The sequence below is a fragment of the Copidosoma floridanum genome, unplaced genomic scaffold, assembly GCF_036245765.1.
Source record: "Copidosoma floridanum isolate Cflo_tuat_1 unplaced genomic scaffold, Cflo_Japanese_pri ptg000013l, whole genome shotgun sequence".
Classification (NCBI taxonomy): Eukaryota; Metazoa; Arthropoda; class Insecta; order Hymenoptera; family Encyrtidae; genus Copidosoma; species Copidosoma floridanum.
The window spans coordinates 29221623-29237877 of NW_028321890.1; the positions used below are offsets into that span (position 1 = coordinate 29221623).

Genomic DNA, 16255 nt, shown 5'->3' on the forward strand with positions numbered 1-16255 from the left:
AAAAGTTTTTTTTTCATTTAAGGAACATCAGTATTATGGCTATTCTAAATTTTGTTTTAGCAGTGAGGAATCAAAAATAATCGTTTAAAATTTATAGCACATATATGCTTGGATAATTTTCATTGTCTTCAAATTAGCGAATTTTTTTTTTTTATTCCAATAATTTAAAATCTATTGGCTTAATGTAGGTATAATACAACAAAAATAAATATTTTGTATTAAAGCAAAGAGTACGCTTTAATGCAAATATAATAAGGGTAAAAAGTTAATTTCAAATCCTCAGAATATATAATAATTTAACATCACATTACAAAGGACTTTCAGTGCTGAATTTTATGCTATATTGGACAGATGTACTCAAAGAGAACATTTATTAAAATTTTTCGAAAGCAAAATTTTGTTTATTAATTTTATTTTTTTTTATCTCCAATATTTATTTTTATACGATTACAAAATGTAAATTAATCGATTCTTTGAGAAAAATATTTGGTTATAAAGTAACTTTAGAAAATGTAAGCAAAAATAATATAGATTAAATAGCGTATGAGTTAAAACAAGGGTGCAATCATGTAATATCATAGTAATATTCATAGTAAAATAATTTGTATGATTTGTGTTTACTTTGAATTGGATAAACATGAACATTACAAATTTAAAAATTATCTAATCATAGCTACATAAGTCGTAAGAGTTTAAGTCAACTGATCTTATATCAAGCATTACGTATTTATAATTTAATAAATATATTCTATCGGTACAAGATTGAACAAAATCATAGGTAAGCAATAAAATTTATTTAAGTCACTTTCTGCAGTATTAGACTTGCAATGTGTTTATATACCTTTCACGCGTAGTCTTATGTGTACTTAATAAGTTTTGCAATTGGTATGTAATTTATACATATACATAGATAGCGTAAGAAATTTGGCGTAGCTCGTAAATGATTAATTGTCAAACAAATAGAACTCAAAATTAGAAATTGAAAATACTCTAAAACGACGCAGAGATTCACACTACTATGTATATTAGGGTATGTAAATTTGAAATAAAAATTAATAAATATTTTTGCTTAAGTAAAGTGTCATAAATAACTATATCACAAATTAAATCGATTGAAAGTGATTGAGTATTTTTCATGTTCAATGGAAAATTTGTATTACTCAATTGAAAAATGTTACTTTATTTTACAATAAAACGTAGCTTTTTTATATATCTAGTAAATCAAGGTGAATCTTTTTTCATTACCTCGTGTTGTTGTGTAATCATTAACAATTTAATCATATGAATAAGCACTTTTGTCAATATCAAAGTAGTCAATTTTGTCAAAGACATACTCTGGATCCGAATAAAATGCAAGGAATACAAAAAAGAAACAAAACTTTTTTTTTTTTTTCGTCATCGGTACAAAGCCTTGGAAAAGAAAGCAAAAATCAAATTCGCATCCACAAGAGCACGTCAAAGCAAATCAAAGAGTCGCATAGCGTCTCGGGAGGAGAAATGGAAAAAAAAGCAATACACCGCAGAAGAGACAGGGTTTTGCTTCGCTGCTCCTTGACCAGCACAAAGCAGCTCAGCACCGAAAAATCAGGCACTCTGAGATCTCCCCCCCCCCCACCCTTTTTTCCATCCCTGAAGTGGTATTCAGAAATTTCGAAAGGTCCAAGGTATCCTTGCCGTCCTCGAATTAAAAAGCGCCCCGAGTTGACGATGAAAAAAGGAAACACAAGGGTCCAGAGAACGCGAGCGAGGCGATTCCTCTGGCACGTTTTTGATCCAAAACGGGATGCAGGGCACAAAGAGCAACAGGGGTGCGGGTATCAAATGCTCGATGGGAGATACAAAAAAAAAAAAAAAAAAAAAAAAAAAAGAGCGCGGCGGCCACCATGGAAGGTTACGCGGAAGGGGGAACCTGATGGAAGAATAGTACATCCCCCATTTCCGCAGTTGTACAATCTGCGCTGAGTACAAGGTGTACGCGTATGTATGAAATACACATTCTATTTGGCTGCAGGTGTTGGTCTCGAGCCGTCGGGCGGAGAGTAATAATAATGACAATGATATTAATAATGTACGCGCAGCCGCGCGAAAACCCATTTGCGAGTGCGCGAACTTTGGAAATTGAAAGGCAAGAAGATGTGCACGCGGGCTCGCTATCGGAGCCCTCGAAGGAAGGACGGTCTTACACACTCGAGCGATGCGTTCGGAGGATCCGAATTACCGCGAGAATACGAGCTTTCGAAGGCACAGCTCTGTGTATATATATGTGTGACCATTGCGCAACTCGGTGACGAGCGCACGTGCGTTATACCGCTCGAGTGTTTGGGTTTACGCACACCAGCACCAGGGCACGGTACCATATACGCATATATTGTAGTGGTGGTGGTACGAGGGGTGCGGAAAGTTATTTCTTGCACTGGCACGGCGAAGAAGATGGAAGAAGACGAAGCGGGGGGGAGACGTAGGGAAAGCACAACTCAGGAGTAATAGAAATGGGAGGAGAGGCAGAGAGAGTATAGCTTCTCCTCCGCAGCCCCCGTGGCGAGCCGAAGGAGGGGGAGAGAGATAGAGGGTAGCTCGCGGGGCTCCGGTGCAGCTCGGTTCGACTCGCCAGCGAGTGGTGGTGGTTGGCGAGGAAAAGGCACCGGGAAGGGTAGTGAGCCCGCGGGGCGCCACCGTCGTCCGACCCCCCTCAGTTCGACCGAAGACACCGGCCGGCGCTCACGCGTTACCGCTCGCCAACTTCTTTTTTTCGTTTTCCTCTCTTTACGCGAGTGTCGGTCCGTCCTTGTGTGTGCATCGTGTGCATATCACACACACACACGTAACTGGAGGAGGGAGAGGTGTGTACACGTATAACAACAACAGCTAGTGATCTTGTGCGTTTGGCTTCATGCTGTGTGCCCGTGTGTGTGTACGTGTCGGGGTTTCCTGCAAGTGCAGGACGACCGAGTGAAAAAAGGAGCCGTGGTGCTCGTTAGGCGGTCAACCGTTTTCCACGCGAGCTTCCTGCAAAGCTCCCCCGTAATTATATATGCATGTATACGTGCCAAGTGCGTTTGCGTGTGCTTTTTCAACTCTTGGGCCGCAAGTCAGCGTAGCTCTGCTAGTTTGTTTACCCAAAAGAGTTCTGGTAAAACAAGGGACGGACAAGGCGTCGAGGACTCCGACCAAGGACATGAGGAAGGGGGAGGGGGGTAGAGGAGTTGCGGGATAAAGAAAGCCTGTGGCCATTTTCTCCGGGGGTCGGTCGGTGGCCAGTTTCTCCGGCGAGAAAGAGAGTGAGCGTAGACCAGCGTGTCGCTCGGCGCACGTCGCCGTACTGACCATCTACTCGCTCGAGGAGCTCCTGTGTACGCACTACTAACGAGATCGCCAAGGGATCCAAAAGGGGATCCGAGGGAGTGCGTGGGTTTATTTTATTTCTTTCCCTATTTTTTCGGCTCTCAGCCGTCAATTATCAAATTGCATCCCAGGGCTGTTGTGGTAGCGGAGTAATTTACGCGTGGGATGTTTTTTATTTGTTTGCTTGGAGACAAAAGAACAATATACTTCTACTCGTAGGGCTAAACGGTGCCGTAACAACCTGCCGTTTTTAAACAAACGAAACAATGCGGCGCGTTTCCGATAACAGCCACTGCGGAACAAAAGCACCGTCAAATTTCATTTTGTTTTCACATAGCTGTCAACCGCTCGATTGCCAAGGTTTCAATCAATTTAGTGGAACGCGAAATACTACCTCTGTTTTTCCAATTTTAACGAACTTTATCGCACATCCCCCGAAAAACGTGTCGTGGAGTAAAATTAGGAAAAAATAAACTTCTACGACACAGGCACGCGCACGAAAAAGCTCTTACCGTGTACTCGAGTGCCGTAATAATAGCCTTCGGACCAAAGTACGAGTGTACAATATTATCACACCGAACGAAAGACCCGCCAGTCGTTTGATCCCGAACTTTATTAAAACTTTCTTCCCTCCGCTTCCATCTCTCAAAGTTTCGCTGCTCCTCCGTATCGAACGTACCACCGTCCTTCTCCCGTATAGCATCCTCGCTTGCTCTTAATTTTCCCATTAACTTTGAACACTCCCAAGCTCCATTGTTTTAAATACTCGAGAGTCAACGTATACGCTTTTTTCCCCTCCCTAAACTAATTTCACAACAGCGAAAAACGTGAAATTCCATCGGACATACACGGGAGTTCTCGCGTGCGAAGCAGCCTGCACAAGGCACATCGAGTTACTCAAAAAGACACCTCGCTGTTGGGTATCCCGTTACTCCCCCCTTTCTCTCCCGGAGGGGGGAGGAGGGGTATCGCTTCGCCAAAGGATGTCTGCCGTGCTCTTACATCAACGTGGCGGCGGGATATCGAGTGTCACCCTGCGTTTCGTACACACGACAACGACACTCGATAGGCCGCTCGTTTTCTCCTTCACTTTCTTCCAAGCTGGCGATTCCAAAGGCAGATTTTTTTTTCTTTCTTTTTTTCTGTATATGTGTGCTCAACACGCACGCGAGGCTCTTGGGAATGGATGGTACCGGTTACTTCTTCCCTCGGGGGGGGGGGGGGAACTCGATAGTCGTTTATTATTGATGGCCGCGACGTCGCGTTCACACGTAATACGAGAAATTGTCATTTAAGGGCAGGCGTATATTGTTTCGTTGGGCTGGTGGTGGTTGGTATCCTCGTGGACTGTTTACACTGGAAAAGTCGTATAATCACGAGAAAAGGATCGAAGAGCAAATTATTTCATTTCAACTCCAATCGAGGAATAACACAACGTGCGCAATCTTGCAATTTGGATGGACGGGCCAGACGGACGATGTACGCCAAAACATTTTCATCCGCCGTAATGAACAGCTTGACCGGCTCGAAAAGGCTGCGCGCGAACGCGTACCAACAAGCGATGGGAGAAAAAACGAGGGGAGGGAGGGGGGGTGAGAGCAGTGAGCAAACTCGTGGCCACGTCCGTGTTTGGTGTTGCGAGAGCTCTCGGTTTTGTGCCTCAAGTATGGAATCTATATAGGGGGATGCTGAGCCTCGAAATGATAGTGCGAAAGGGTCAGTTTTTTTTTTTTTTTTTTTTTTCAATGTGTAAATCATACGTGGCTCGGACGAGAGATGAGGTCTTTTGCGTTCACTGGTGTTTGCTGTGCGACAGAAGTTTTTTTTCTTTCGTAGCCAAAAGACCACGAGTGGGCTAGGATTTTTTTCTCGGACACGCGTGTGGGATGGTAATGAGCTGGCGGGATGGAGTGCGCTGCAGTTTTTGTGGTATGTTTACGACGCTCGTTATGTTTTTTTTGGTAAAAAGAGCAGCCGAGCTTTGAGATCCTTTTTTTTTTTCTTTCGTCTCTATTGCGGGCTGTTGGAGTTTCTCGTTGATATTTATATCACTCTTATGGTCTTGGCGAAAACGTGTTGCATTACTTAATAACGTATACGAGCAACTGAAAGCATAGCTGGGAGTTGATCCTCACATTCCGTCGTAGCATATTTTCGCCGATTTGTACAAAAGATAATAAATATCCCATGGATGGAAAAGCTTTCCAGCCTCTCGGGTGTCGGATAAAAATGGCTTCTTCTCCGAAGAAACGAGCCGACTTTCCATAATAAAAGTTTTAAAAAAAGAACAAACTTGACTAGTGAACATTACGTTTGCGAACCAGCAACAATGTGCGCGTAGAACATCAAAGCAGTTTGTAACTTTTTCCAGATAAATTGGGTTTCCCCTCATGACCGGCCACACACGACAAGTCCAAGAATCGTCGCGAACCTCCGCTCCTTCTGTTTCCTCCCCCTCCCTCAAAAACTTTCGTCATCCCTTACGAGATGTGCCGCGACTACCAAACGCGAAGATTCGCCCACGCGCCCTTAAAACTTTTGCTCCGCTATGTTGCGCGAGTTCATTATACACCTTACGAGGGAGCTCCTCTTTTTTTTTTTCCCTCGGATGTATGCACTTGATTTTCCGCTCGACCAACGAATCCTCATTTTCCACCCCCTACTTCCACGGGGTACGAATACATTACGCCCTAATTGTTGGTTTTCCGAATAACCCACGTTGTACAATCGAGAACATTTCGTTCGAGTAGAATAATCTTCCATATACATACATAGACACATTCCCAAATTGTTAATCAATACAGCCAGGATATATCCCTTGACCCAAGAGAAGCACAAAGCACACGCAACGTTTTCCCGCGGCTAATATTCCCCCCTCAGGCCACGAGCACCGGCCCTCGTTTCTCTCGGTCGAGAGTAGGCGTACAAATACATATATATATATTGACGCGACGTGCACGTCCGCAGGTTTCTGCTTGCGAGTAGTCCACAGACAGTGCACGTATATATGCACCGAGGGGAGTCCAGCAGCAACAACAACAGCCGAGGCACTCGACCTCCAGAATCCACCGAGCCAAACAAACAACCGTACACCCATGCGAGGTTGTAGCTGTGGGTGCATGTATACGTACGTGGAGTGGAAGCACAGAGGCCTATCGACGTGCACGTGTGTATGAAAAACAAGATCGGCCGAGTGCAGGCACACGTATAAATACGCACTGCCGAGAGAGTAGTCTCGAGTGTCCAGAGGGACGAGGGTGAAAACAGTGAGACCCGTCTTTCCCTTCTTTGTGTCCCTCCACTCGACTCGATCCGGGAACTATGACGACGGTGTCGCGAGTGCAGTGAGCGCGGAGGCAAACACAGAGACGCCGAATCAAAAGAAAAAGTGTTACCGTGTGTACCGGTGCCATCATTATCTTGCGCAGTGCGTACACGTACAGTGTGAAATCATATAGTGAAAGGCCGGTTGTAGCCACGAGTGCGACAGTTTGTATGCGCCGACGGTGCAATAGCAGCAGGAGCAGCAGTAAAGCAGGATGATGACGGCACCGGCCGTCGGACAGTCTCATCTCCACCGCGGGCTGCTGCTCTACTACTGCTGTCTTCTACTACTGTCGCTGCCGAACCTCGCTCGGAGCGATTTCGATGGGGAGCAGTCGCAGCTCACCTCAGCCGAGGAAAAGACTAGCTTCGAGGCTGCCTTTCAAGGTAAGTTGTGCGCCCCCGTGTGTTCTGGACCCCGATGGTGGATGGTTCGAGTGAGCTGAATACCGATGGCCCAATTACCGGAGGGATGATGCCCGTCACAGAGGGGATTTGCGCGCGGTGTCGGACCTTCCGAGTTTGCCTTGATTTTAGTCATAGAGGGAGGGGGGACCAACTTGAAATTGCCACTCAGTGGCTATAGGTTCAACTTTCCCGAGTGACAGCTCGCGGAATCAACGCTCTTTACACCCCTCAATTCGTAAAAGCTCCGACTTTCTCAGCAAGATCACTCCGAGCTTTCGTCATTGCTTGTCGGGATCTACCACCTACGTTTGTCCCTTCACCACTGACAAACCTCCTGAATGCCAATTGGTCCATAGAGGCAAACCCAAGCCCCGTTTCTTCCCTCACGAGCAAAAAAAAAAAAAAAAAAAAAAAAGCTCTTAAAGCGGCGTTTCAATTTCCTCCCCTTGTATACCAAACATGTACATACGGGCTCGAGCTCCAGCCCCACGATTCACTCACAAAAGGCCAGCATACGTTAGTTGTATGGGGTGCGTAAGGGCAGCCAGTCCCCTCGCGACTTACCGTAACGCGAGAGAGATAGACGCGAGTATTTAATTGCAAGCTCAACGCGCGAAGGGGCAAGTTTCCCCTTTCCCTGTGGGTAAACAATGTGCTCTTTATCGCTGGCACGTATGAACTTGAAAACCGAGAGGGGAACCCGCGTACGAGGTATGCAGTGGAGGAGGTCCGCGTTAGGTCAGACGGCGGCGAAAGGACGTTGTCGGAGGAAATTGCATTTGGTTTTGCGCCCAAATACCCCCCCCCTTTTCTCTATCAATTCACGTCTCGCCACCTCTCGTTGTTATATGGAGGGAAGATCGCAAGATATTCCGAGGGAAGCTCCAAGTTCTCGGCTGGGCATGCGCCCGTGACTTACGTATATACCTCGGCGTTGCTACGGCGTGGCTGGATTCTTTGGGGCTTTCTGTATAGATAAGCGCTGTTGATCAATCGACGGCACGGGATTCTCTGGCCGTAATGAAATTCTCGGACCACTCGAATACACGTGCGAGGGGAGTGCTCGAGGGCTAACAAAATGTATTTGTAATCGTCCTAAGGTTACACGATGAAGATTTCGAGTATCACTCATATAAGAATTGATATATCTTGCGGGGCCAAAGGGTGAGATGATTTGTTTTTCATTTGACCACTCTTCGTTGATTCGGAGGAGGCCAACCTGCCGGATTATTGTTATTACGGCTTTGCCGACTGCGTGTTTATTTCCCGTGGCCGAAGACAATGGTAATTGAAGCATAAATTCAGCCGTGAAGCCATTTCGCGGATAATTTATTCCTCTTGTGTGAGAGTCCGTGGAAATGGAAAAAGAAAAAGGGATGGATTCATTAAAAACTTTTAATACGTACGGATATGCCCGTACCTGTGCGCGTGAATTGGGACGTGTGGGTGTATATATCGTGCTCATCAAGATATTAAATTTTATGGGTGCGCGTGAAATTACTCCGTGCTTTATATTACCGACCAAGTTGGTCTAATGGAGCTATCCTGGCAGCTCTTTATGACTTTAATCACCCTATGTTACGAATACTCGTGTCTGAAACTTTTCGTATTCGTGAATTGGTGGATTTCTCGCTGACGAGACTCACGTGGTGGCGTTCAACTTGGTACCTTTTTTTTTAATTTCATTTTTTTTTTTTCATTGTTTCACCACCTGCAAATATCTGCACGATGATAATTTATATTTTTGGTGCTGCTGTGTTGACATCCTTTATTATAGAAAAATAATTTGAGTCATTTTGACGTTTTACGTGAATAACGATATAAATTTACTCTGGTAATTAACTAAAATGGTATTTTATCCGAATTCGTAGCGATTGCTCATACATAGTAAAAACTATTTAAAAAACCTGGTTTTTCAAAACCGTTCACCTCAAAGAGTTTTTATAATCACGTAGTTGGTTAAAAAAAAAAGTAAAAAAAATAAAAAAATAGAAAGACGCTATCCAAATTTTTCTTTGCTTCGAAATGACAGCAGAAATAAAGGGATCAGACCCAACCAAAGTATCGAACTAAAGTCTCGCGTGCGTATCTTTTAAGAAAAAATAAGCCTTTGTTCACGTACATTGAAACCGAGTTGCATCGATGTACGGTAAAACGCTCAGAGCTCCCGAAGGAAGCAACATCAATGTACTACACGACGCAGGTATAGCCTGCGAGTATTGTACAGTTTGCTACCTAAGCATACACGCATGATGGACCATCTACGTACGGACCATTGATCAGTCATGTATTGGCGATGCTGTAGCTTCAAAGAAAAAGTAGTGTAACAGACTCACCTTCTCCCCGAAGCACTTGTCAAAACTATAGCAAAAGTGCAAAAGGGTCTAAGCATTATACGAATAACATTCCCAGTCCAATCAAAAAGGGACAAAGAGCGCCATTTACCTGTACCCCGCAATGACACCCGCATTCACATTGCATTCGTTAGATATATATTGTTGCAAAAAAAAAAAAAAAAAAAAAAATACTTGTATTAAAATAGTTTGCACGAAAGCTCGATTGCTCAAAATTTCTGCCCAACTATCTTGTACCGTAACAGTGGTGCAATAGTACTAGTGGTATTATATATGCAGCGGCACGCTCGTTTTCTTGGCGAGCCAGGAGTCGTTAGGCCAAGAGGCTCTTGACAAGTGTACGTACGTGTGAGTCCAGGTGTACGCGTAGGTACATTGGAAAGGCACGATAGTCATCCATTTGGGGTTTGGGTTTCGACAACATCAGAGGAGCTCGAAACTCTCGACTAGCGTGAAAATAAAAATGTGTCGCTAGGATATGATTTTCGCTTCAAGTGAAAGCTGAAGTGAAAAGATTTTTGGCACTGTGTGCCAGAGTATGAGGTAAAATAAGGATAACCAGCAAAAGATACTATAGATTCATGGAGAAAATATAAATCTTTTGCTTGTTTACTAGATATCCTTGTATTTTTTGAAAATAAAAATACTTTTAATAAATAACATGTTCCAGGTTTATGTCAAAAAATATTTTTAGTTTTCGTCTCGGCCAAGGTCAAACAGCCGAGTCCTTTCTTTAAATTTTATCAGAAACTATTAAATTTTATCTAAAAAAATTTATGTTATTTTATATCAGTCGCGTACTTGGTCTTCCCAGTGAGGACAAACACAAGGAGTCTTTTGGATCTGGTGCTTGCCCTGGCGACATGAGCCACCAGATATAACAAATACTATTTTTTCACTTTTTGGGCGAATTTTCGTACATTTTTTTTTACCGCTATAAGGGAACTCGATAGCTTAAGGTGGTCGCAAGCAAGAAGACCCGATTGTTCATAAAATTTTAGCAAGGGAAGAGGGTAAAAAATGTGCTACCGTGGATCTAAGTCTTCTCTTTCATGGGCATCTATCCCGACCGTGTGCCCTCGTCTTGATGCTAGAATAACGAAAGCCGATGCTAGAGTACCCCTTTTTTTCATACCTTTAGCCACACACAGTACACAAAATGTTATTTTGCACTACGTGCTAAATTCGGACAGTTCTCACACTATCTGCAAATAAGAAAACTTGAAGGTCAAAAATTAACGAGGTACAAGACAATCATAATTTATAGCAATATAAAAACTAAAAGCTATTTTCGCACATGAAATCAGAATGCGATATGAATGTATCAGTCTGAATGCATATTTTTTTAAATATGTCTACTGCCGTTCAAATTACTTCAATTTTTTTTTGTAGATATGACTTTTGATTGACTTTTTTTATTTGAAATCGAATATTCACTTCTCATTCAGCTTGATCCAATTGGCACTTTTTTTGTTGTAAGTGTCGATACATTTACAGTTTTTAAAAATAATATAAAATTTTAGATGTTAGTATGACTATATCAATGCATTCATTAATTAACAAAAGTAATGTCAATACTTCAGAAATATCATGTTTTAAATAGCAGTAAGAATTTTAAAGGGTACTGAGCTCAAAGACTTTGAAAATCTAATCAATAAATTAGTTGTCAGTTATAGCAAACTCAATTTTTAAAGATGATGTCATTCAATACAGTACTCTAACAGGTGTGACTCTTGCAGCCATATATATAAGTTTTTTTTTTTTTTTTTTTTATATTATAGTGCTCTAACGTCCGGCTCCTTTAATAACGGCACTACTATGGGCACTTAGCACTTTGGAGAAGGAAGGGAAGAGGGATGGGAGGCCTCCCATGACTGGGAGGGGAGGTAGGGGGAAATTAGGCAATTTATGCTGTGAGGAAGTCGCCTAAACCCTCCTCGAGGAGCATTGCGTGGTGAAAAAGAACATGTGAAAAATCCCAGAGGTACTTGCCCCGTAAAGTCGCACTGGCCGGGAATCGAACCACGATCTCCCGCGTGCCAATCCAAGACCTATCCGACTGAGCCACCGCGCGCTCCATATATATAAGCGTAAATCATGTATGTGACACATATGTATATAAATATTTGTGAAGTTTTTTTTAATTTAGAATAAGATACGCGTTCGTTAGAGCCACCTTTTTTTCACTTCAAGTGTATACATAAGATGGACGTGGATTGGCTTTTCAGTTCAAGTCACACCATCAGAGTAGCTGTAACAGCCAATACTTCGAGTCAACGAGAGAAAAATGAAAATCTTGAGCTTTTTGATATTTCTACTGTCGTTGTACCAACTTATTGGTAAGTATTTTTGAATGAGCAATTTAAATTACATGATAAGTCAGTATTAATTGAGAAATTTAATCCTGACTATTCTATCGGAATATTGATACGTTTGAATACGGTATGACAGTCAAAATTGATACTGTATACAACGTTATTTTGTGATTCTGTAAACCAACATTTTGGCAATCATTTTTAGTTGTATTCGAGATATTATTAAATCCTAATTTACTTTTATGCCAACAAACGTTTCACAAGTACTTTTGGAGTTAAAACCTTATTTAAATTGTTAATTTTTATTAGCTAAATCTAGACCAAAGAAAGCATGTACAGTCTGGCTGGAAGACATTAACTTTTTAATCCAGCAGAAAGTGCAAGATTTTGGTGACAAAAAGTACATGGCTTCTGTTGATATGCATATCTTTGATGCAACTGCACTTAATTACTGATTGTTCGTTTTATAACTAAAAATAATGTTAGTGAAAAATACCCTAATTTTTTGAAACTACTGAAGAGTAGGCTAACAAAGCTATTTTTTATTGTTTGGAATGTAATGTGCAGACTGTTTCAGATAATAGGATGTTTATTTTAACAATTCATATTTTTTATCATTTAGAGTATTGAGAGCTCATTTAGTAGCATTATTATCAATTTCAGTTTGTTTTATATCTTATCAAAGGTTTTGAGCTGTGCTGGTCTTAGTCAGAGCTTTGTAAGTCATCTTAATCTTCGCAAAGGCCTACGTTGAGTCTGTATTCCTAGAGGATGACACTGCAGCGTTGAAATAAAAAATGTTTTTGCAAAACAATATAGTTTTTTTTTTTTTTTGTATTAGTAGTGTGCTCTACGTCTGGTTCTTTTTAATTAGGGCACTACAATGGGCACTTAGCACATGGGAGAAGGAAGGGAAGAGGGATGGGAGGCCTCCCATTAACTGGGAGGGGGGCGTAGGGGAAATTAGGCTATTTTTGCTGCGAGAAAGTCGCCTAAACCCTCCTCGAGGAGCATTGCGTGGTGAAAAAGCACACGTGAAAAATCACAGAGGCACTTGCCTGAAAAAGTCGCACTGGACGGGAATCGAACCACGGTCTCCCGCGTGCCAATCCACGACCTAGCCGACTGAGCCACCGCACGCTGCAATAGAGAGTTGATAGAGTTTTTGAATCAAAATATTAATAGATATAGTCCGGGAGCCAGGGTACTTTTCGTAGCCGATGGAGGTCTATGGTTGCACCAAAGTTTTTTTTATGTATTTTGATGCGCTGAATCCGATTTTCGAAGGTGCTTGGCTGTAAAGTTGGCCGATTAATTGTTATAAACATTTTTTATAAACAAATAAGAAATTTTCATTTTTTTGACATAAAAAAATTTTTTTTAGATTTTTTGGCCAATTTTAAGACAAAAAGTATTCTTGTCATTTTTTCGTAAAACCCTTCGTTTACGAGTAAAAAATTTACGAAGTTTCGAAAAACAGGGTTTTTCACGAAATTCGACCATACGTTGCACATTCATTAATGCATATTTTTTAATCCAACACGGCTTAAAACTTTCGTATAATATAGTACTACAATAATATGGAATGAGCAATGTATGATTTGAATTGGATTTTTATCTAGCAATGCCTCATCGTTAGGTCTATTGCGCGCTTACGCGGTAAGTATGTACTGGAGACCACGCATGAGAGTTCATTATGTTTATTTCTAAAGAGCTGCATTTAAACTTTCTTCCGATATTTTCACTCCTTATTTAAATGTCTAAAGAATCACACATCATAAAAATTGTTAGGTAGCATTTTGTTAAACAATTTGTTTAAACAAAATTTTATTTTTATTTTTGAAAACAAATTTTTTTTATTTATCTATCATGTTTTTAGCAACAAGAATCTAATAAATGCATAAATAATTCCCAATAACCCAAATATCTGCGTTATCTACAATTTGTACATTTTACAACATGAAGCATTTAGGTGACATATTAACTTAAATTAACTGAATTCTTAGTCTCAGTTTATCATTTGCATTGCATAAACTTGTTTTACTACTTACCCTTTTTCCTTTTTACAGTAGAATATCGGAAGAAAGTTTAAATGCAGCTCTTTATAAATAAACATAATGAACTCTCATGCGTGGTCTCCAGTACATACTTACCGCGTAAGCGCGCAATAGACCTAACGATGAGGCATTGCTAGATAAAAATCCAATTCAAATCATACATTGCTCATTCCATATTATTGTAGTACTATATTATACGAAAGTTTTAAGCCGTGTTGGATTAAAAAATATGCATTAATGAATGTGCAACGTATGGTCGAATTTCGTGAAAAACCCTGTTTTTCGAAACTTCGTGAATTTTTTACTCGTAAACGAAGGGTTTTACGAAAAAATGACAAGAATACTTTTTGTCTTAAAATTGGCCAAAAAATCTAAAAAAAATTTTTTTATGTCAAAAAAATGAAAATTTCTTATTTGTTTATAAAAAATGTTTATAACAATTAATCGGCCAACTTTACAGCCAAGCACCTTCGAAAATCGGATTCAGCGCATCAAAATACATAAAAAAAACTTTGGTGCAACCATAGACCTCCATCGGCTACGAAAAGTACCCTGGCTCCCGGACTAATACGGTTTTGACATAAAATTGGAATGGTGTAATCAGTGAAGCTTTGATCTATCCATCCGGATTGTCAATACATGATCAATAAGAATAGTAACTTATGGTAACCTACAAGTAATTTGATGTCCATTGTATTTATTGTACAACTGGATGGACCCTCGTGCACATCCAATCAGGGCAAGCACAAAAAATCCCTTGGGCCATTCATGGTAAAAATGTCAAAGACATGTTTTATAAGTGTGTAATAAGAGAGATTATTTTAAAAGATATTAGATTTCAAAATACAATGTCTGATGAAATTTGAAGTATTGAAAAAAAGCTGAAATTTTTCCGCAGCGTTTTTCGAACGATTTCTTTATCATGAAAAACGATAAAATGCTTTTCGTATTAAGTTGTTTCTCGATTAGTTGTGATATGATAAAGTATTTGGGTCAAAAAATATATGGCACTTTAACAATTTTAGATTATCAAGTAAAAGACAAGAGAGATAATGAATTTTCTGACAAAGAAATCGTTAAAATAACGCTCATTGTGTTTTCCGAAAATTGTTTTTCTGCCAAAGTAGCCAACAGACTGCTATACGAGCATCGCTTCGCATTTTATATATTTATACCATAGCTAGCACCCAACCTACCGTATGTTTACAAAAGCAGAAGCGACAAGGTGCTACTCGGCCCTTTCCGCTTACCCCTACGGACGACTTCTTCAACTACTTACTATCCCTTTCGTCTTGAAAAATATAACAGAAAAAAAAGAGAGAGAGAGAGTCTTTTGGTTGTGTTCGCTTTGTCTCAAGTATGGCAGTATGGCGTGGTACTCTTCCAGGCCCCGGGAGCTTTGTTCATTTTGAATTTTATTGTTCAGCGCATGCGTCTTTCCCTTTCCTTCCCTTATCTTTCCACTTACATGCCCTCCTGTCCTGTACTTCTAGTTACAGATGACTCCCTGAGTAACGGATGTAGCTCAGTTGCTTTTATCCTTTTGTTTATTTTTGTTTCTTGACGCCGAAAGAACGGTCAGAGAGCTGGCTAAGAAGGGATTAAAAAGTTAATATCCCCTGTGAAGGAGTTGACTAACAAAAATATTTGATTTTTGTTCCACCCATGGTAAGTATTTAAAGTTTAGTTTTTTAGTTTCTAGGTGGTATACTTGTTGAATAATATGAACGTGAGTATAAAAATATAGTCACGAAGCGCAATCAACATAACTAGTTAAAGAAAAGTTACATTTTCTTAGACAAAAGTAAGTACAATTTTAATCTTAACGTGATTACAACGTATTGATCTCAATCATTCTAATTCATCTAGTAATATACCAACTTTGTTATTTGTACCCTGACATTCAACTTCCCAGCACATACATTCCTCATAGAGACGATATTAAGCTTTCCGCCATTTTTTTTAAGCCACTTTAACTATTTAAAAGTAAACATTGCACTATCTAACCATCCTAAAACTGTACATTTTTTTTCACAGTCAACCCACCTTTCTTACAACATTTAAAAAAAATTTCTGACAAAGGAAAAAATACAAGCGTGAAAAGTAGGTTAATGAGAAATGTGGGGTTGGCCTAATCAGAGCTCACTAGCTGCTAAGTACTCGGAGTGCAGTTGGTTTTTTATCTTCATTTTGATTGGTAAACTTCAACCAATGATTTCGTTCAATTAGCTAGACGCTCGTTAATTTGAAAGATAACTACAAATTCGTAAAAGCCACCTTTTGTTCACTGCAAGTGTATATATAAGGTGAACGTGGATTGAGTTTTCAGTACAAATCACACCAACAGAGTAGCAGCAACAGCAAAGACTCCGAGACAACATTAGCAAGATGAAAATCTTAAGCTTTTGGATTTCTTTACTGTCGTTATACCAAGTTATTGGTAAGTATTACAGAA

The 16255-nt window shown here is 40.5% G+C and overlaps 1 protein-coding gene across 1 annotated transcript in view; it reads left to right on the forward strand.

Moving 5' to 3' along the window:
• The first annotated feature begins 6276 nt into the window (after positions 1 to 6276).
• LOC106640715 (pikachurin) overlaps positions 6277 to 16255 on the forward strand; it is a 131848-nt gene continuing 121869 nt past the window's right edge. Inside the window, exon 1 of the mRNA XM_023390881.2 lies at positions 6277 to 7053. Within this exon, the coding sequence (XP_023246649.2) occupies positions 6882 to 7053 (172 nt within the window). The 5' untranslated portion in view covers positions 6277 to 6881. The remainder of the gene's footprint in view (positions 7054 to 16255) is intronic.